We start from the raw sequence: 19,480 nt of genomic DNA on the forward strand, positions 1-19,480 counted from the left end.
TGGTCTGCGCCAGCTGCCAGCGATGTTCTGCCTACTTCGGCGGTTGCGTCCGTAGTCTCGTCGATCGTGCCTGTCGACTCAATCGTGCCTACCGACTCAGCGCCGGCCTCCGACACGGGTGCTGCAACGCCCACAGACTCGACGGCAGCTTCACCTACTGACGCACCTGTCGCGTCATCAACGGATGCCGCCAGCGCTTCGCCAACGGCTGGTGGAAGCGCTGCAGCAAGCGGGACGAGCGCGGCACCAGCAGGGTCAGTCATAGATGGCTCGCAGCCTACCGATTCAGCTTTACCCGGACAAACTGCTACGCCCACCGATTCAGTCGGCCCGGTCTCATACACACCTACTGAATCGGTCGGACCGGTATCGTACACGCCCACTGACTCTGTCGCGCCCGTATCTTACACGCCGACTGACTCTGTCGGTCCGGTGTCGTACACGCCGACAGGCTCCGCGAATCCATCCGGCTCCGCAGCGCAAACATCGGCACAGTCAGACTCGCTCGGCACGTTCAGTTCGAGCGCGACAAACACGCCGGCTAGCGAGAGTCCAGCAAGCGCGTCAGGTGTGCCTAGCCTAGCTACCTCTGTTGCAGTTGGGGCCGCGACATCCGTAGCCGCTTCGACAGTAACTCAGGCTCCAGTCTCGAGCCAACCGGACTACTACTCCGACATTCCGACTGCCTTGCCGTCGAGCGTACGAGCTTCTATAGCCTCTGCCGTCTCGAGCGCTCTCGCATCTGCATCATCAGCCATTGCAGAAAGCCAAGCTGCTGCCGCTTCGGCTGACTCGCAGCCAAGCAATTCGTAGGCTCTTTCCGGGTCAGGACTTCACTCGCTAACGTGGTTTATGCAGATTCTATGACTTTGTGCCTACTTCCACGCTCCTTCAAGACGGACCTGCCACTATCAGCACGCCCACGCCAACAGTGACTGGCTTGCAGGCGACAGCAACAAATGACGCGGAAGCTGGCTTCACGTCATCGACAATCACCATCGCGTCAGCCGTCGCGTTCCCTTCCGCATGGCCGCGACGTATCGTGCCACAAGATGCGCCCTCTACTCCACCTAGCGGCACTCAGATGGTTTCCATACTCTTTGGATCATCGCTCTCCTGGCCCTGGCTGGTCCAGACGCCAGATGCATCTGCCCAGATCTTTGCTTTCATGCCCAATTTGCTATCCTCGGCGCTCAATCTGTCGACTGGCCTCATCTCTACAGTTGCGCTACAAGCTTATCAGCCGCAGACATTCAACGAGACGAACAACAACATGCTGTCATTATGGCTTGGCTATGTTCCCGCTACGAGTGTGTCATACCTCGCTGCACAAATCAAGACGCCAAGCAGCCCGTTGTATACCAACTCGAGCGGCATTCAGCACGAGCTCGCCATGGCTATCAATCCAACACTGCCCATCACAGCGTTCTCATCGACGTCAGACTCGAGCACGCCCTCTGACGAGTCAACAGGCGGAGCATCATCATCGTCGAGCTCTTCTGCGACAACGAGCACATCTACTGTTGGCGCAGTTGTTGGCTCGTTCGGCGCAGTTGTGCTACTTGTAGGTGCAGCGCTCACGCTCAAGACGCGCCGTCGACGAATGGCAGAGCAAGTGTCATCGACCTCTCAGTCATACGGTGCTACAATGTCCCAACCCGCCACAGTCGGAGGACTCCGTCAGCTTGTCCTTGGCAGCGACGGTCGACGGATCTCGACAGCAGGCGCACCCGTAACCTCGTTCGCGCATTCTCGGACAACGTCAGCAGAGACACGCAATTCTTGGTGGCGGTACAGCGATCCGTCTGATCAATCGCATAGCGAGACGAGCTCGTCATCGTCACACAATCAACCCAGGCGGATTGGCAGTAGTCGGATCGCTGCAGGAGAAAGGCCCGCGATTTCGAAGCCGTACATGAACATGAACAGTCTCATGCTATGAGCGGTCTTGTAGCTTGAATCACTGTAAGAATATACACTGTTTGCATGCATGCTTTCTATGGGGTCTCACACAAGGAAGGGAGAATCTATGACGCTGAACCCGACCGCTACACCGCCCTCGTCGTCTTGCCTTCCCTTTGTGCGCAAAAGATGCCCGCCCACTTCGCTCGAAATCATGTCTGCTTGTTTTGACCCTGGCTTGCTGTCGAAGAGCGAGATGCCATAGATCCCAAGTTCGCTGACTGTGTCGCCAAGCAGACCTTTCCCTTCGCCTGTCCGAACCATGATGTTCTTCTGCTCTGTTGGCGGTAGGATGAGCTCCATAAGGATGTAGCCTTCGCGTCCTTTCGGCTGGCCGGGCCGATCACGTTTGTTGAGCTCGTCTAGAAACGGTGGTATCTTTTCGCGATAGACATTATTGCCGCCGCCTTCTCGCTGAGGCTTCAACACGAAGCGCGAAGGCTGATCGCGTGCTAATTGCTCGTTCTGATCGCCCTCTGTTCCCTCCTCTAGACTGTATAGCGCAATGAAGGTACGTCGTAAGTCTGCAATCTGGCGCTGGTCGAGGTGTTCGCTTTCGAAGCGTTCTAGCATGCCCGGCTCGGTCAAGACTTGCTGTATCTTCTTTGCACCTGCTAGTTGTAGGGCGACACTGGGACACTTTACGGCTCTCGAGCGTTCTAGCAGTAGCCGAGTGAACCAATGCTCTGCAAGGGTATAGTCTGCAGGACCGTAACCAGCCCGATAGTACACTACGCTGATCTCGCGAGGCCCGGCGCTGATAGGTTCTCGGAGCAATAACCGTTTGTCGTCTGTAAGGGAGCATTGCTGCCTTACTTGCGCCAAGGTCAACCGCCGCACGCTCACAGACATCCTGCGAGGCTCTTAGCGGTCTTCTCGACTTGGCTATCATAAGTATGGCACACTCTTGAAGAAGCCACTCTATCGCGCGTTGATCAAAGGCATTGCGCTCCGGGTCTTGCACGACGAATAGGACTACGGCAGCCTTTGTACTTTGCTGCTGCTGATAATACTGATGTGCGCTGGCGATACCTTTCGATATCGCTGACAGTGCGTCATTGCGAGGTAGCGCGCTTGCGTCTATTGCAGCCGAAGAAGGGTAATAACCCGAATGGAGCAGATGTCTGATTCATTTCCATCGGGTCAGCATATATATACGCTGCACTCGTGCAAGCTGACTGATGTAGACTGGTGACTTTGCTCGACAGAGCACCGAAGGAGCTAGAGATAGTATTGAACTCCACTTGCTTGATCTCGAGCGGCAGGGCCGCGTCGCTCGTTGGCGCGTGCATGAGATAGTCGGACCTAAATATACCCAAGGTGACAGTCTGCTGCCGAATGAGCCCATTAGCTCACAGGAGTCGTTTTCAGCTTGCCTGCTCTTGTCCGTCTGCTCGTACTTGCTGCCAGATCTCATAGAGTTTGCCCTGAAATTCGTCGACCTTGCTGACCGCACCACCGATGACTTTCTCGAGAAAGTCGGCATTAGACGCGATGGCGCAGTAGAGAGCGCTGTAGCTGCCTTGCACTGAGATGGCTTGCTCGTAGAGCGTTTTGGGAAAAGGCGTGGGAAAGAGGCTGAAGGGCGCATGGATGACAGTGGTTGAAGAGACTTCATTGTCGACTGCCGCTGGCCTGAGGACGAGCCCGTTGGAGAGTGCCCAATCGATCGCTTCGTGGAGGAGCGCTACTTCTCGCTCCTCTGTTAGCGAGGGCGGCCATTCTGGCAGCTGACTGACAGACATCAAGCTGATGCTGGGCAGGCAGCAGGCTTTATCGGTCTATCGACTCGGCCGACTTGGCCTTTGGACAATTGGACGCGACGTCAATTCAGCCAGATCAGAGTCTCAGGCCTCGTTCGACAGTCAGTTAATGAAGAGCAAGTCGATCGACACTCAGAAGCGACACCGTCCTCAGCAATCCATGTCCCGTGACCGCAAAGTCTAGTTTGGTATCACAGCTCAATCATGCTAGAACGTTTCGTGTGATATGCATCGTCATCGTGTACAATGTCGCGTTGAGCGAGTGCAAGCTAACACAGATCGAGGTTCTCGCTACGTTCAGCGATCGTCACTCGATTGCTCCTTGAAAGTTTTGCGACGGCCGAGAGTGAGACTGTCAAGATCATGACGAAATGACTGCCGTGAGTTGCAAGGCGGGATGCTTGGCATAACGAACAGTCAACCTCGCGCAGCACGCATAGCAAGCCTTGATATTTGTGCTGTCTCGGACCCGCCGGACGTGCGCAGGGCGTGAGGCTTGGTGGCGAAGATACCCATGGCATAGCTCCAGGGATCAAGTGCAATCGCCAATAGCAGAAAAGCTAGGAACTCTGCGATAAGGTGAGGTAGATGGCGGCCAGAGTTCTCGCCAGCTTATAGGCTCGCGAAGCATCGTTGCACAAAACAGCTTGACGTGACACGGTTTATCCCAAGGCGCATAGAAGCGGTTGAACCTCATTGAGGCTTGATGAGCCTCCTTGTCGCCCCAGCATCACCGGTCGTCCCCCTCGAAAATTCGTTGTCTGTATTTCTCGCTTTCGTGGGGTGCACATGGCCTAGCGCCAGCTTGAGCGTGTCCTTGTCGATGAGCTCAAAGTCGAGACATAGCCTGACGAAACGAGCGTAGAGTGAAGATGCCATCTGCTCGTAGTCTTTAGCGCTGCATACGACAGGCAGAGGCGGACGAACCTCGCACGAGTCGAATAGGTCGCGATGGGAGTAAAACGTGTGAGCGAATAGGCGGTAGAGCCGTCTCGTCAGCGCTGAGAGCTGCTTGACAGACGTATCCGGTATGACGAGTCTTCAACATCAGCCTGCTATTCAGCGGTGTTGTAGGCATAGCGGCCGCGAGCTTTACCTCGATGGAAAATGTTTGGCTGAATTGAGGAGCGCGAAGGCGGCGTCAGCAACGTGAGTCATGTAGTCAATAGCGCAGCACTCCGTCTGGCAGCCTTTCGTATCAGCAGAGTTACGTGAGCAGACACGAAGGAAGCATGCATCAGAAGCAGTCGCGTGAGCTGCGCAGAGGAACTGAAACGAGTCGGCTTTCATCTCTGGGCAAGACGTTCGAGTGCAGTGCTCCTGCAATTGACTGATCCAAGGATAGCTGAGATCCAGGACGATACGTCTGTTGAGCAGTACTTGCTGGATTGAGCAATCCTGACAATCTGAATCTGCTCGAGAGGTGTACCGACCTGATCTGCTCGTAAATCCAGACGGATCGATCGACCGCCACGGTCTCGGTTGGTCCATCATCCTCTTCGATTGATGCGCCGGTAGTGCTGGACGGAGGATCACTCGAAGCTGTGGACTGCGCTGCCGCAAGCTTGGCTTCATGAACGCGTGCTTGGGCCGTGTTAGTGACCACGGGCGAGGTTCTGGTCAGACGAGGCAGGGAGACGATGGCTTGTACGTCATAAGGGTCTCTTGTGACGAGCTGGGCGATGTACTCTTGGACTTGAAAGGGAGACTCGATCTTGTCGAGCGTCACAGACTCGACGGCCGAATGAATGTCCTGCGATTGATGCCGCATGAGCGTGTCGACGAGCTCAGTCAGGCATAGCGACGCACCTCTAGTGTCGATCCACGGCTGATGCGCTTGCTAGCCGGGCTTGCTGCCTTCATGGCAAGTCGCCCAGCTCGGTGACCGGTGACATCGTCGACAACGCGTCAGTACGTCGTCGCTGGTGTTACCGCTCCATCTGGACTGCTCAAGCTCGCTAGCATGCCGAGCGAGAGCCCTCTCATCTCTGTGCCGCGCAAGACGACGGTGGACGTCGATTGGACGCCACAGATCTACCACACCATCAGCACAGTCTACGGCGAGACACCCTCGAGCTACGCGGATGAATGCAATGCACTCAACCGATGCAGGCAGGATGCCGTGCGGGGAAGCGCAGGCAGCGATATCACCGGTCAGTCCCAGTCTATCAGACGGTCCGTCCATGCTGATCGTGCAACTCTGCTGCGCGTGACAGGCAGAGACCTGCTCTACAAATACTTTGGCCAACTCGAGTTGCTCGAGCTCAGATTCCCAGACGTTCGAGTCGGCTTTCCTTGGTCAGTCATCTGAGCGTTATCGCCGTCGCGCTGACTTGTCTGCACGACCGGAGCAGGAATGACGCCTTCACGCTGAAGCAGATCTCTCAGCACTCGTTGGCGTACGAAAAGGCGTCCGTCATTTTCACCATTGCCGCGACACTCAGCTCTCTCGCGGCCAGCCAGAACCGCTCTTCGCCCGAAGGTATCAAGCGCGGCTTCCACTTTTTTCGCTGCTCGGCCGGCATGTTCACGTATATCAACGAGAACTTCTTGCACGCGCCTTCGACTGATCTGAGCAAAGAGGTCATCAAGGCCCTTGTCGAGCTGCAGCTCGCTCAGGCTACAGAGATTTTCTTTGGAAAGATGACAGAGGAGAAGAAAGGGGTCACACTAAAGGCCAGAGTGTGTGCACAGGCAGCACACTTGTATCAAGGTTTGCTAGAGCAAGCAAAGGACCTCGTGGCAAAATCCATCTTTGATCGCACTTGGTGGATACTGCTGCAGGCGTGTCATTCTTTTCGCCTGGCCTGATTATCAAGCTGACTCGTGTCGCCGATGCAGGTCAAAGCCAAGCACTTTCTTGCCCAAAGTCAATTCCAGCGCGCTCTCGCAGACGTGGCCGCTTCGAAGCACGGCGATGCTCTGACGCGCCTACAGATAGCTGAGACGACAGCCAAAGAAGCCCACAGACTCGCGCAGACTTTGACTGCTACCTTCTTTCCTGTCAAAACGCCCTCTCTGCCGGCAGACGCTGCTACCGCGCTCGAGGACATTACAAAGACTCATCTGGCTCTCTGCAAGGAGATCAGAGCCTCTACTGCTCGCGACAACGATCTCATCTATCATGCTACTTTGACATCAGAGGCCTCACTGCCCCCCATCGACAAATCTGCTGTCGCTACCCCTATCCCGATACAGGAGATCTATGCGACCCCGGAGGTCCAGAAAGTCGTAGGAGCAGACATCTTCGCCCGACTCGTGCCGCTCAGCGTCCATGAGAGCGCTAGTCTCTACAGCGAGGAGAAAGCTAAGGTCGTCCGCTCCGAGACAGAAACGTGCGAATTGGCGAATACCGAGCTCTCGGCAGCGCTCGAGCACATGGGTTTACCTAGCTCACTCTCAAAATATAAGGCGGGCAATACGGCAAATCAACAGGCCGTTCTCGCTGATCCTGGACCTCAAGTGCGCTCATGGGCGAGTGACATCAAGAGGGATGAAGGCGAGTCTCGCATTGTCGACATGCTCGAGATACTCTCTCGATCGCGTGCCAAAGTCTCCGCCGATCTCGAGTGGATCCAGAGAGAGCTCGATAACGAGACGAGGGAATGCGAGCAAGGCAGACGAAAGTACGATCATCTCTGGGAGCAGTCGCCGTCTGCTAGTCACACAAGGCAAATGCGGCAAAGCCTGAGAAATCATCGCGATGCTTGCGAGCGTGCGGCACAGAGCGATCGACATGTTGCAGATCTGTGGACTCGGATATCGCCTGAGGTCGCTATCTTGGCCGATCCCACTGGAGAAAGAGTCGAGCGAGTCTTTGCTGAGGCTGCTGCTGCTGCATCTGGCACCCGCGAGTCGAACCTGCTCGACGCGGATGTCGACGAAGACGAAGGTGACGATACGAAGCGACAGATTGCTGCTATCGAGGATGGTCTGAGCCGACTTCAAGCCATCCGCCGTGAACGTAACGACGTACTCAAGGATCTCAAGGAAAGGGCAAGCTCCTAGTGTGTTCGTATCCACATCCTTGGGCTAACATTGTCCTACACTGCCAGATTCAGGCGGATGACATCTCCCACCTCTTGATACTCAATCGCAAGTCGCAGACTGTCGAGCCTGCGCTTTTTGCGGCCGAACTGGAAAAGTTCAAAGGGCACCAATCGCGCATTGCAGCCACACAGCACTATCAGCAGACTGCACTGAAAGACGTCACCGATCGATACGATCGTCTTACGCAGAGTAGAAGGTCGCAGGACATTCAGGCCAAGTGGGCCTCTGTCGATCGGGCTCGCAAATCAGCTGTAGCTCGCTTTAAGCAGGCTTTCGAAGCGTACGGAGACGCTAGAGCGGGTCTTGGCAAAGGGTTGGCGTTTTATCAAGACCTCACCGAAGTCGTCACGGGCTTGCGCGCTGAGGCCACTCAATACGTCAACGCGCGAAGTCTGGAGCGTACGCAGATGGCTTCACAAGCTGAGCTTAACAAGCGCCTGAGCTCCAGCAGCGCATCTCAGCCGCCGCCAATGAGCCCGCCGGTGCAAAGCCTTGAGCAGTCTCTGTCAGGCATGAGCTTCGGGTATGGCCCGAGCTCTGGGCAACGACAGCCAGCTCAAGTCAGTGGCTATGGCAATTTCTCACCGACTGCATCAACATCGCCATACGGACAGCTTGGCTCGTTTAATGCGTTTAGCGACGATCGTCAAGGACCGTCGATACCAACGCGGCAGGACAGCTATGGCGGTGCCGCTCCTTCTTCATATTCGACAGTGCCGCCTCGTCCTACACCGCCAGCACAGTCATCGATGTCGCCCGGACTGCCGCCTCCGCCTTCACGGCTAGCATACAGCTCGAATGCGTCGGCGCCGACTCAGCCTTCATACGTATCTACTTACAATACGTACGCCTCTCAGCCCACGGGGTATGCGCCGGCTGCGGCCACATCAGCAGCCGTGCAAAATCAGCAGTGGCAGCAACCGCAGCAGTCACACCTCCGACAGTATCCACAGCCTTATGCGCAGATGTCTCCTCCTCACCAACAGGTCTACGATTCGCTGCAGCAGCCCAGCAACCCATTGGCGCAGCGCAGTGCGCCACCGCCGCCATCCTCAGCGCAAGATCGACTTTATCAGCTGCCACATAATCCATATACCTCACGCCAATGATCAGTATGAAAGCAAGAGTGTACTAGTAACACTGTATAGAGGCGCGACGCGCTGGATTGGCGAGCCGGGTTTCGATGTGCCGAGGTTGGTCTCGTCGTCGGCGTCTTGGCCCTCACTGGCTTTCAGCACCTTTCCGTCGAGTTTGTCAGCTCTTTGCCCTTCGACGCTCGCTTGATGAACACCAATCAGCAGAGCAGATAGGCAGCCAGCACAGATAGCGCCGTTCCTCATCGTCCGGTGGAGCGACTCGGACATGGGAACACCGATCTTGTGCAATACTCCTCACGTGCGCAAGCCCGGCGAACGTCGCCTACACGCCCCATATCGCCTTTCACTGCGTTAGTCGATCCTGCTGCGACGCGCGAAGTCCATTGGGCCATTCCTCATCAAGCGGCCCATCAACGAAGAGACCTCGCTACCGATGGCCAACGGTATCATCCCTACGGGCGAGCCTGGCGGCTAACGCCTCATTCACATCCGTTTGAGCTTCTGCACGCCACGCGCCATGCTACGACGCAATCTCTACGGCATCCCCTGCCAGTCAATCCGACTAGGCGCGTGATGTCCACACAGCTCGTCGACGCGGAGCCAGCCATTACGCTATTGACCCAGCTATGATACTGCCTATCCCAGCTACCGTCAGTAGCATCGTCGCTTCGCAGACGACCACATCGGCGGCGAATCTGATGCCTGCAGTCTTTCGACTACCTGTGGAGCTATTGACCACCATTGCAATCGAAAAAGCAGGCTGGCACGACATTTACAGCATGTTCGCCCTGTCTTGAGCCTCTCAACACTGGCGAGCAGTAATGGCCCAAGACTTCATATGGTGTACTGCTCTCGGCATCGACATGCAAGATGATCGCCATCCCATGGGAGCCGGCGTAGATGCGCGGGAGCAAGCGATCAAGCGGGCGCAATGTGAATGCTCTAGTCGTGGTACGTTTCAGGAGGACATGATATACAGCCATAGAGAAGGCCCAGAGGCGAGGGGGCCGCTGGCGGGAGCTCTTCTGCGACATTGCTATCGCGACGGCATATTCCAGCCGTATAATTCCTCGCGCAGCAATTGCAAAGCAATACTGGCGCTTGCGGGCGTCTCTCAACAATCCACCGCAACGCTCTAATGATGACGAGGTTCGGCAAGATGCTTGGGGCAGGCAAATGCAACTGCGGCGCTTTCTAGACAGTTTGTTTGGGATCACCTAGCGCAGCCTCAACCACGCTCATTTCGGTGAACATCTTACAGTCAAATTCCGGCAACTCTGCGTCGACTTTGTCTTTCCTTCCGGTCAGCGACAGATCTATCTCGAGGAAATCATAGAGGCTTGGACTTGTAAGCTTCAGTCGTAAGAAGCTGAATCTCATGGGCTGACGAGTTAACAGTGCTGCTGCGTCGGCCCGAGCGCTTAGTCGATTGAGAAGATGAACATGAAGGCAAAGTGAAAGAGAAGCAGGGCAGTGCTACATTCTGGCGCGAATACGCCAAGGTCTGCGAGCAACAGCACGGGCTTGACGTTGTCAAATTGGCTACAAGCTTTCCGTCAAGGACGGCAGGCGAATGCGCCGAACCTTTGATCGTGCTGGCATCGTCGGCATCGCAGACGACAGGTACCGCATCGGGCCTATTGTACTCCTTGTGCACAATGAGACCAAACCATTCGAGGAGCAACTTCGCCATCTCCCAGACTGGCTGGCCGGTTTCGCTCGCAATGTCGAAGCGCAAGTAGCCTGCATCAAGCAGGATTGCAGCACTACGGCAGTTCCGGGCTGCGACGCCTGTCTCTGCGGATCGCACTGCATGTCGACGACTGCCGCCTTGTCGACCGTTGCCCCGTGCACGAGCCGGGACAGGCTACTTCAAATTCAAGCAGTAACATCGCGCCATTGGGCCTCTCACTTGGACAATGGCCAGGAGGTGGATTGTAATCTCGTCTGTGACAAGCCGTGCTTGCAAGGATGTGAGCGTCGTCATAGCCAGAACGTGCAGCCTCGGTGTGGATTGAGCGACGCACATCACAGGGATCAAGCAGAGTCAATGCAGTCTTTACAGCAGCGATGAGTCTGAGCAGACGGATATGATGCGTCTCTAGCACGGTCGCTAGGAGCACAACAACCTACAAGGCGACAAGGCGCTGTTCCATTATCTGGACAGGAGGGCACTTCTGCAGTGCAAAACCGCGGATGTTTTGAGCCGACTGGCTCATGACGTCCGTAGGGCCGCAGATAGTTTGGGCAAGGGTCTGTGTTAGGCCTTGCCGGTGCTATTCGGTCCGGCGGTTTTAGCTCCTGGAGGGGGCCGGATTGCCGAGCGTGCGACTCTGCCTGCGTTCAGCCTTGCTACTCGTAGCGGTAGGCGTAATCGCTCCTTCCCCCTTGTCCACAATCGCGCTCCTCAAGACAATTGCGTCCACAATGGGAATGTAGTCGATTGTCGCTCCGACGGTCAATTACGGCATCTTTCTGCGTGATTCGTCGGCTGTACTGTCGCTTCACGAGCGATCCGGCCCTCCAAGATAGGCCTGACAGTGAACGAGTTCGCCAACTCGAGGAGCTGAAAGGAGACCTTTCCTGCCAGCAAAGGCATTGACACCGATCCCGGCACGCCAGCAGTGGCCTGATTTGTTCCCCGCATGGCCCCAGCTGAGGCAAGCAAAGCTGCAGCCGCGCGTCGGTCGCGCTCGGTAAGACTGCTGACCGGCCGACTAGGCCAGCGAGCGCGGCCGGTTCGCTCTCGCGCTGCGCTTATAAAGCGCCATGTCTGCCTTCGCTCCCTCTCAAGCAGGTACACGGCATGCAGACCTTCAATAACTTAGAGGAGGCTTGCAGCCCTCCGATGCGACAGCACCGTCTCAGCGACCTCACAAATGCAACCAAAGTCGATGACGCCTCCATCAAGGAGCTTCATCAAACTGAATCTTCAGCCTCAGTCGCGCGCGTATCTGAGAATGCCCCTTTCGAAAGCCCGACATCATGGTCATTTAGCAAGAAGCTCAGAGTCAACACGATTCTGTGCTTTGCTACTTTGGCTCTGACGTACTCCTCCAGCGCCTACGCGTCCTCTGTGACCGACATTGTCCTTCACTTCAGGGTCTCAAGAGTAGTAGCAATCCTTGGCGTCTCACTCTTCGTACTCGGCTTCGCGATTGGTCCCTTGCTGCTCGCGCCTGCATCGAATGTCCTCGGCCGAAAGCCCATCTATGTGATGTCCTATCTTGCCTTCTTTGCCTTTATGATCGGAGCAGCCGTTTCGCCCAACATGGCTAGCCTTGCGATCTGTCGCTTCTTTGCCGGCATGTCGGGTTGCACCTCGCTCACTATCGCTCCGGCTTCACTGAGCGAGTTCACGCGGCCTCAAGAGCGCTTCAAGTTCATGATCTGGTTCGCTGTCGCAGCTTTTGGCGGACCGTCTTTGGGTCCTCTCTTCGGCGATTTCATCTCTTATCATACTCGCCCGATCCCTGGGTCGTCTGCGTTCGCCAACAAAGGACCGACTGCGCAGTGGCGGATCAATCTCTGGATACAGGCCATCGTAGTTGGCCTGGCGATGCTCATGCTTATCTTTGGCGCCCCGGAAACATCTCCTCTGATATTACAGGAGCGCGCAAATGCTGAGCGAGCGAAGTCCCTAGGTCACATGACCGATCACGTCAGCTTCAAGTCGAAAGCTGTCAAATTACGCAAAGATTTGACGCATGCTCTGGTCATGCCAATCATCTTTGCTTTCACTGAGCCGCTGGTCATCTTCTGCTCGCTCTTTCTTTCACTTCTGTACGGTATTGTTAGTCTTTTGCCTTTTGCCCCCCCCCCCCCTTCCAGATCCCCAAGCTGAATGCAAGGCGCAGATTTACGGTCTTTTCGCCGGCCTGCCGTATGTCTTCCAGGTACAGAGGGGTTGGACCCAGCAGGATGCTGGCCTGGTCTACATTTCGCTGGCAATTGGCTTCCTCATTGGCGCGTTTATCCTCCGAGTCTTTGGCGAAATGTCCTTCGATCGAGAGTTCAAGCGACTCGGACATATGCCTCCACCGGAATCGAGACTTGTAGTCATGAGCTGGCTCGTCATCTTCACGCCTTGCGGCTTATTCATCTTTGGCTTCACTTCATACCACAACTTACACTGGTTCGGCATGCTCGTCGGTCTGGCACTCTTCAGCATGAGCACAATCTGCGTTTTTGCCTGCCTACTGCCTTACCTCGCACTCGCTTACCAGAGCAATGCTGTCGATGCATTTGCCGTCACTGCGGTCACGCGAGCAGGTTTTGCGGCCGGCTTTCCTCTCTTCTCGTATCAACTATTCGAGAAACTCACCCCGGCCCGCGCTTGCGGCTTACTGGGCGGCTTGTCACTGCTATTGACGCCGTTGCCGTGGATCTTGATCAGGAAGGGACCAGCGATGCGTCACAAATCAAAGTATGCTATCGGCTGATGTTCTTAAAATAGCCGATTGCCAGTAACGTGTATCGATATCGCTTCACTCGAGCAGATCAGGCGCCATGCACGATGCAGACCCGGACGAACAGGCTCAGACGCCTTGAAGCCCTCTGCGCGAAGTATGCAGTCACCGAGACTGCAGACCACTGCTTCGATTCACGATGACATCGCTCTCTTGCTCGTGCTTTCTTTCTTGACGAGGACATCTCATGTCTAGAGACTTCAAAGCATGACATGCATCGTGTGAAATGACAGGCTTGCATCTTGCGAATGAATAAGTACGGATAAGGATCAGCACGCTGATTAGCGAAGCTTGGGAATCGCTAAGCTTGTCTAGCTCACGGACGTGCATCGACAAACCATCTCATGCACACCCTCGCGCAGATCAGAGCTATTAAGCACTTGTACCTGAATATGAATGAAGAGCCTTCTCATCTGCTCGACTGTCACGTGTCACCTGCCTCTAGTCTCGTCATCGTCGCGAGTGCGTGCGAGGCAAACTCGGGCAAGCTCCCAGCGGCGAACGAGCAATGCAGGGCTACGGACAACAGCCGTACTATGGACAGCAGCCGCAGCAACAGCCGCAGCAAGCCGGGCAGGCGTATGGTCAGCCGATGCAGCCCCAGGCGACGGGCTACCCAGGCATGCAGCAACAGCCCGGCTCATTCTACGGCGCTCAAGCCCAGGCACAGCAGCAGCAGCCTCCGCCAATGCTACAGCAGCCTAGCTTCCTCTCGACTCAGCCGACCGGCTATGGTGCGATGGGCATGATGCAGCCTCAGCCGACGGGCTATATGAGGCCTCAACCGACCGGCTTTGGTGGTTCACAGCTTGGCTCCAACTTGCCAGCGCCAGGTCAGCCCTCGATGTACATGCAGCAGCAGCAACAGCAGAGCCAAGCTACTCGTCCCAATGTCGTCTCTGCCCAGGGCAACTTCATGAGTGGTCCCTCGACCGGACAGCTCACGCCCATGCCTCAGATGCAGCGCCCAATGTCGACCGGCTACCCTGGTCAGGCAACCAACGTCAGCGGTCTCATGCCGCAGCAGACGGGCTACCCTGGTTCGTCTGTCTTTGGTCCCGGAGCGATGATGGGCGGTGGTATGGGCGCCATCGGCTCGACGTTTGTCAATACGTTCCTACCCGCCAATCCTGCTCAGGTGCCTCAGTATCAGCAAATGGGTGGTCATTTACAATTTAATACGAGCGGACTGGGTGGACAATCGCTTCAACAGACTGTCGCGCAGAGGAATGAGCAACAACTTGGTACTGCGAACGTCAAAGTCCCGTGGGCGCTGACTGCGGACGAGAAGAAGAATTACGATCAGGTCAGTGCCTCGCTCGTGGCCTCCTCTGAAGACTAAGTCTGGATGTGCAGATTTTTCGTGCTTGGGATGTGCAAGGGACGGGCTTCATTAGTGGCCAAATGTCGAAGGAGGTCTTTGGTCAGGCTGGCATCGACCGCGATGATCTTATGAAGATCTGGTGAGCCAGTGCACTCAATTGCTTGCTCATACTCATGCGTGGAACAGGAATCTCGCCGATACAGAAAATCGGGGCAAGCTCAATCTAGCGGAATTCCACGTAGCGATGGGCCTGATCTATCGACGACTCAACGGCAATCCTGTCCCGGACATTCTGCCGGCTGAGCTTGTGCCACCTTCAGCACGGGACTTGGATACATCTGTCGACTTCCTCAAAGATCTTCTCAAGAATGACAACCAACAAAGAGCGGCGAGCGCATCCAAGTTTCCAGACATTTCAGGCAACGGTAGCGTCAACAAAGCAAAAGTGCACTCGTTCAGAGATACCGCCTCTCCTCCCACTCGCAAAGACGCGACAATCTACAAACATGATGATACAGATACGACTACCTATCGCTCGGGTAGTCGTCATATAGACCGCAGCCGCGTACGCTTCGGCGGCAATACTTCTTCAGATCTAGACGACATGAAGCGACAGCTCAGCAGCAGTGAAGCAATGCTTCGAGATACTCGCTCGAACGAAGAAGAGGATGAAGCGCTGCAAGACGAGAAAGACGAGCTTATGCTGCAGATCCGCCGGGTTCAAGAGGATATCGAACGCAACCGTCGTGCGCGTCCATCGGATCGCAAGGATACGGAGCGACGCAAGCTCGAGCGTGATCTGGATTATCTGCGCCTAGACAAGCTGCCCCAACTCGAGGATAAGATCGCAGAACGAGAAAAGCAGAAGGCCCGCGAGAGGCGGAAAGAAGCGATCGAACGCGACGAGCGAGCCAATCGCAAACGATTCGATTTGCCTCCGCGATCGAGCCGGAAGAAGCCATCGTCACGTTACGACAGTGCAGACGATGATGATGACGAGGACTATGCCTCGAGACGTCGCGACGATCGCCGGTCCGCGAGATCCTCAAGGCGACGAGACAGCGACTCTGGCGGATCCAGCCCGGACAGACGTGACCGTCCGCGCAGTAGAGATCGAAAGCCGGCCTCGCCGCCGCCGAAAGCTCGCGAAGCGCCAGCGAAGCCGGCACCATCATCTCCAAAACCAGCAGTAAGCTCGCCGCCGCCTCCACCGCCTCCCCAATCACCGCCAGCTTTGCAGACGGCAGAAGACCGTGCTGCATTCATTCGCGCAGAAGCCCAGCGAAGAGTACAAGAACGACTCAAAGCGCTTGGTCTTTCGAGCGGTAGCGCAGCAGCCCCCTCACCGGACACGAGCTTGGCCGCTCGCATGCAGCGAGAGCAAGCTGAAGCTGCAGAACGAAGCGCGCAAGCGGACAAGGACGCATCTGAGCGTGAGGCTCAACGGCAATTGCGACTCGAAAAGGAACGCATGAAGGACGTCAAGGCGGAAGAAGCTCAGATCAAGCTGGCTAGTAATGCGGTCCAGCAAGTCTCTGACGAGGTCACAGGGTCGAGCATGGCCGCTCCTTCAAGCACGGGTGCTGTGCAAAAAGCTGCTCGCGAAGCCCTCGAGCGCGAAGAAGCGTCTGTCAGAGAGCAAGCGGAAGCTCTCGAGCGGGAAAAAGCTGCTCGCCAAGCTCACATCGCCAAGCTGGAGGAGGAGGTAGCCGCTGCCAAGGAGCAAGAGGCCAACTTTGCTCGAAGCAAAGCAGCTTTCTCTGCGAAGCCGGCTGCTAAAGCTGCACCACCACCGCCGCCTGCCTCACGCAAGCGAGCGCCACTTGCGTCAATGGCTACCGCACCCGCGAGCGCGCCTGTACCGCCGCAGGCACCTCCTGCGCCGCCCGCCCCTCAGATACCTGCTCCATCACCGCCGGCGGCAGCGCGAGCAGTCGTCGAAGCGCCTGCCGCGCTACCTGCTCCATCTGCGCCCGCACAGCCTGCTGGAAGCAGCTCAAGCAATCCGTTTCATCGCATGGGCGCTAGCGTATCGCCACAGCCAATAGCCAATGGTACAGGCAGCAACCCATTTTACCGGCCGAACGGTGCCTCTCCGGCACTGTCCAATACGCCCTCGGAGCCGCCCCGTGCGCCTGCTTTCAAGAAGCCTGCGACAGATGATGATGACGGCTGGGATGCGCCCAAGGAAACCAGCGACAATGACAGCAGCGATGACGAAGGGGCTTTATCTTCGCGCGCCAGACGCGCAGGCCTGGCCAATGTCATCTTTGGCGGCATCATGCCTCCCACTTCGCGTCCAGCCTCCAGCCAAGCGACGGAGGCGCCGAAACCCCCGCCTGCGCCCAAAGCGCCTGTAGTCATTGCAACTACTAGCGAACCGCCGCCTCGAGGCGCTTTGCTGGGCGAGATCCAAGGCGGTCTCAAGCTGCGTAAGGCCCAAACGAACGATCGAAGTACTGCTGGTATCGCAGGCAGGGTCATCGGTGACCCTTCGCCACCCGTGCAGACTTATGTCCAACCGCCTTCACCTGTCGCGCCGCCAACGCCTATTACAGAGCAGCCAAGAAGCGTGCCTGCTCCCGTTCTGCCATCAGCGGAGAGCTCAGATGACGAAGCCGATTTCGCTGACGCCTCGGCCGGCCTCCAAAGGTCAGCGAGTCCAGACCCCGCTCCGTCAGACAACTATGACCGTTCACGTAGTGAGTAGCTGACCACGAAAAACAAGGCACGGCTCATATAGGAATGCAGGCGAACGGTGCTATGCAGTCTACCCTTACGACGATCCGAGCAAACCAGGAGACATCTCTGTCGACGAGAACGCTGTCCTCAAAACCCATCGCGCGCTCGACAACACAGACTGGCTCTATGCGATCGCAGAATCTGGGTCTGCAAAGGGCTGGCTACCGGCCACATATGTCCAGCCCGTCACAAATTGTGCGCTTTTGATCTAGCGCGTTGATGCCTTCTCTGATGACGATGAGTAGCACGACACACGAAAGCATTATACGCATATCAAGCAACCTCGTCAGAGGAGATCGATCTGAATGAAGGCGAGACCATCGAGGTGTTTGGTGATTCGGACTCGGACTGGACGAAAGCCATCAAGGCAGGACGAATAGGCCTCGTCCCCTCGGCTTACCTGGAATCAGAGGGGAGCAAAGGTTAGTACTTTGCTCCCCTCTGCACGCTTGTCGCGCTGAGATTGCATGCCTTTTGATTCTGCTTTGTCAGCAATGGACCTTTCGCCTCCTATCCAAAGCCGGTCAGACTCTGCTTCGTCTGCCGATGACGACGACGAGGAGTCCGACTCGGATAGTGAGGACCGCCAAGCTGATGCAGAAGCAAGGCAGAAGGAAAGGATGCGCGTGCTCGAAGCGGCTGGCCTGCTGCAGAAGACGCGTCTGGAACGGAGAGCTGCACCAGAGCCGCCGCCCAAATCCTCCCCGCTCACAAAGCCCATACGTGCGAGCAGTGCGAGCGAAGACGCAGCGAGAGCGACGGACGATGCTTACGACCGATGGCAGAAGCTGCAAAAAGATCTACCTGCTGTGCCGCCCATCGCATCCGTGCCTGTACTGTCCACGCCACCCGCGGCAGATCGCACGAGCCCAGTACTATCGGACACGCACAAGTCGAGTCGCACAGCCGCGCTCTTGTCGTGGGTCACTGGTGCCACGCAAGGCAGGTCTTCAGCAGGCTCGCCATCGACTGACAAGTTGCGCGTCAGTGGGCCACTCAACCGCTCGCGTTCGGGCTCAGACGTCACAAGCATTCCTGCTGTTACGAGCGCAATGGGCCGGTCGTGGTCGAGCTTGATCGAGCCAAGTGCATTACAAGATGTGCCGGACCAAGAACGAAAGCGACAGGAGAGCATCTTTGAGCTCATTGAGACGGAGAAGGCCTACGTGCGCAATCTACAGCTGACCGTTCAGACATTCTATGCGCCGCTGGAGCCTGTGCTGGGAAGCGAAGCATCGCAAGCTATCTTTGCCAACCTAGAATCCATTCTCGTCTTCAACACGATGTTGCTGAGCGATCTCGAGGCACGTCAAGCCGACGCCCGGCTTTACGTTGACAGGATTGGCGATGTCGTCTTGCGCCATGCCCAAGACCTCGAAGTCTATTTGCCGTATTGCAGCAATCAGAGCAATGCCAACACCTGTCTGACGGAGCTGAAGCGGTCCAACGCACAAGTCGCAAAGATTTGCGAGGAGTCTCGCATCAAAGACTTGGAGCTCGAGCACTTTTTGCTGCTGCCCATGCAGCGGCTGACACGCTATCCGCTTCTGCTGCAGCACATCCTGCATTACACTGACGAGCATCATCCGGACCAAGTCGATCTAGCAAAGTCGACTGCCATTGCGGAAGCAGTCCTGAAGACGACAAACGAGAATATCCGACGTCAGGAGAGCGACAGCGTGCTTGCCCATCTATCGCAGACGCTTCACTTTGCAGGCTCGTCAACGGGCATCGATCTGACGGGCAACACACGTCGACAAGGGCCTCGCTTGATGTTGCAAGAAGGCACGCTGACGAAGATCAGGAGTACGCGCTCGAGCAAGCTGCAAGCCTATCTCTGCAATGATATCCTGCTTCTCGTCTCGCCGCCCGACCAGATCTACAAGAATCCCCTGCCACTCGAAGAGTGTTCTGTCCATGCCGACAATCGAGATGACTGTACTTTTCAGGTGCGCTATCATGGCACGACGGTCAGACTGCGCGCGGGAACGGCGAGGTTGGCCATGGCCTGGCTCAAAGACATCACCAAGGCTCAAGCCGACTGTCTGGCCGCTCGGTCAAGCTAGACGGAGC

At 56.5% G+C, this 19,480-nt stretch overlaps 9 protein-coding genes across 9 annotated transcripts; 6 read left to right on the forward strand and 3 right to left on the reverse strand.

Moving 5' to 3' along the window:
- The first annotated feature begins 847 nt into the window (after positions 1 to 847).
- L969DRAFT_568086 (uncharacterized protein) lies at positions 848 to 1,974 on the forward strand. Its single transcript, XM_014711188.1, has one exon. The coding sequence runs from the start codon at positions 1,085 to 1,087 to the stop codon at positions 1,940 to 1,942; it is 858 nt and encodes a 285-aa protein (XP_014566674.1). The 5' UTR covers positions 848 to 1,084; the 3' UTR covers positions 1,943 to 1,974.
- Positions 1,975 to 2,007: 33 nt separating this feature from the next.
- L969DRAFT_95945 (uncharacterized protein) lies at positions 2,008 to 4,246 on the reverse strand (the record flags this gene model as incomplete). The annotated part of the gene is made up of 5 exons (XM_014711189.1): positions 2,008 to 2,815; positions 2,868 to 3,086; positions 3,142 to 3,290; positions 3,339 to 3,692; positions 4,037 to 4,246. 5 exons carry the CDS (start codon positions 4,244 to 4,246, stop codon positions 2,008 to 2,010), a joined length of 1,740 nt encoding a protein of 579 aa, XP_014566675.1.
- Positions 4,247 to 4,418: 172 nt separating this feature from the next.
- Positions 4,419 to 5,588, reverse strand: L969DRAFT_52183 (uncharacterized protein; the record flags this gene model as incomplete). Its single annotated transcript, XM_014711190.1, has 5 exons — positions 4,419 to 4,604; positions 4,653 to 4,764; positions 4,822 to 5,091; positions 5,159 to 5,478; positions 5,535 to 5,588. The coding sequence occupies 5 exons, from the start codon at positions 5,586 to 5,588 to the stop codon at positions 4,419 to 4,421; spliced, it is 942 nt and encodes a 313-aa protein (XP_014566676.1).
- A 4-nt stretch (positions 5,589 to 5,592) lies between these two features.
- On the forward strand, positions 5,593 to 9,242 carry L969DRAFT_568587 (uncharacterized protein). Its single transcript, XM_014711191.1, has 5 exons — positions 5,593 to 5,878; positions 5,942 to 6,023; positions 6,080 to 6,509; positions 6,567 to 7,721; positions 7,781 to 9,242. Exons 1-5 carry the CDS (start codon positions 5,689 to 5,691, stop codon positions 8,882 to 8,884), a joined length of 2,961 nt encoding a protein of 986 aa, XP_014566677.1. The 5' UTR covers positions 5,593 to 5,688; the 3' UTR covers positions 8,885 to 9,242.
- Positions 9,138 to 9,502, forward strand: L969DRAFT_95948 (uncharacterized protein; the record flags this gene model as incomplete). Its single annotated transcript, XM_014711192.1, has 2 exons — positions 9,138 to 9,189; positions 9,228 to 9,502. The coding sequence occupies 2 exons, from the start codon at positions 9,138 to 9,140 to the stop codon at positions 9,500 to 9,502; spliced, it is 327 nt and encodes a 108-aa protein (XP_014566678.1).
- A 191-nt stretch (positions 9,503 to 9,693) lies between these two features.
- L969DRAFT_51673 (uncharacterized protein) lies at positions 9,694 to 10,305 on the forward strand (the record flags this gene model as incomplete). Its single annotated transcript, XM_014711193.1, has 3 exons — positions 9,694 to 9,981; positions 10,094 to 10,220; positions 10,271 to 10,305. 3 exons carry the CDS (start codon positions 9,694 to 9,696, stop codon positions 10,303 to 10,305), a joined length of 450 nt encoding a protein of 149 aa, XP_014566679.1.
- An 86-nt stretch (positions 10,306 to 10,391) lies between these two features.
- L969DRAFT_40837 (uncharacterized protein) lies at positions 10,392 to 11,091 on the reverse strand (the record flags this gene model as incomplete). Its single annotated transcript, XM_014711194.1, has 3 exons — positions 10,392 to 10,739; positions 10,785 to 10,875; positions 11,006 to 11,091. Coding segments are annotated over 3 exons (525 nt in total), but the record flags the coding sequence as incomplete, so codon positions are not given.
- Positions 11,092 to 11,678: 587 nt separating this feature from the next.
- L969DRAFT_52184 (uncharacterized protein) lies at positions 11,679 to 13,314 on the forward strand (the record flags this gene model as incomplete). Its single annotated transcript, XM_014711195.1, has 2 exons — positions 11,679 to 12,665; positions 12,730 to 13,314. 2 exons carry the CDS (start codon positions 11,679 to 11,681, stop codon positions 13,312 to 13,314), a joined length of 1,572 nt encoding a protein of 523 aa, XP_014566681.1.
- A 499-nt stretch (positions 13,315 to 13,813) lies between these two features.
- Positions 13,814 to 19,473, forward strand: L969DRAFT_77433 (uncharacterized protein; the record flags this gene model as incomplete). The annotated part of the gene is made up of 6 exons (XM_014711196.1): positions 13,814 to 14,647; positions 14,698 to 14,804; positions 14,852 to 17,367; positions 17,417 to 17,602; positions 17,653 to 17,829; positions 17,900 to 19,473. Exons 1-6 carry the CDS (start codon positions 13,850 to 13,852, stop codon positions 19,471 to 19,473), a joined length of 5,358 nt encoding a protein of 1,785 aa, XP_014566682.1. The 5' UTR covers positions 13,814 to 13,849.
- Between the last annotated feature and the right edge of the window lie 7 nt (positions 19,474 to 19,480).

This window comes from Mixia osmundae, assembly GCF_000708205.1.
Source record: "Mixia osmundae IAM 14324 unplaced genomic scaffold scaffold_8, whole genome shotgun sequence".
Lineage (NCBI taxonomy): Eukaryota > Fungi > Basidiomycota > Mixiomycetes > Mixiales > Mixiaceae > Mixia > Mixia osmundae.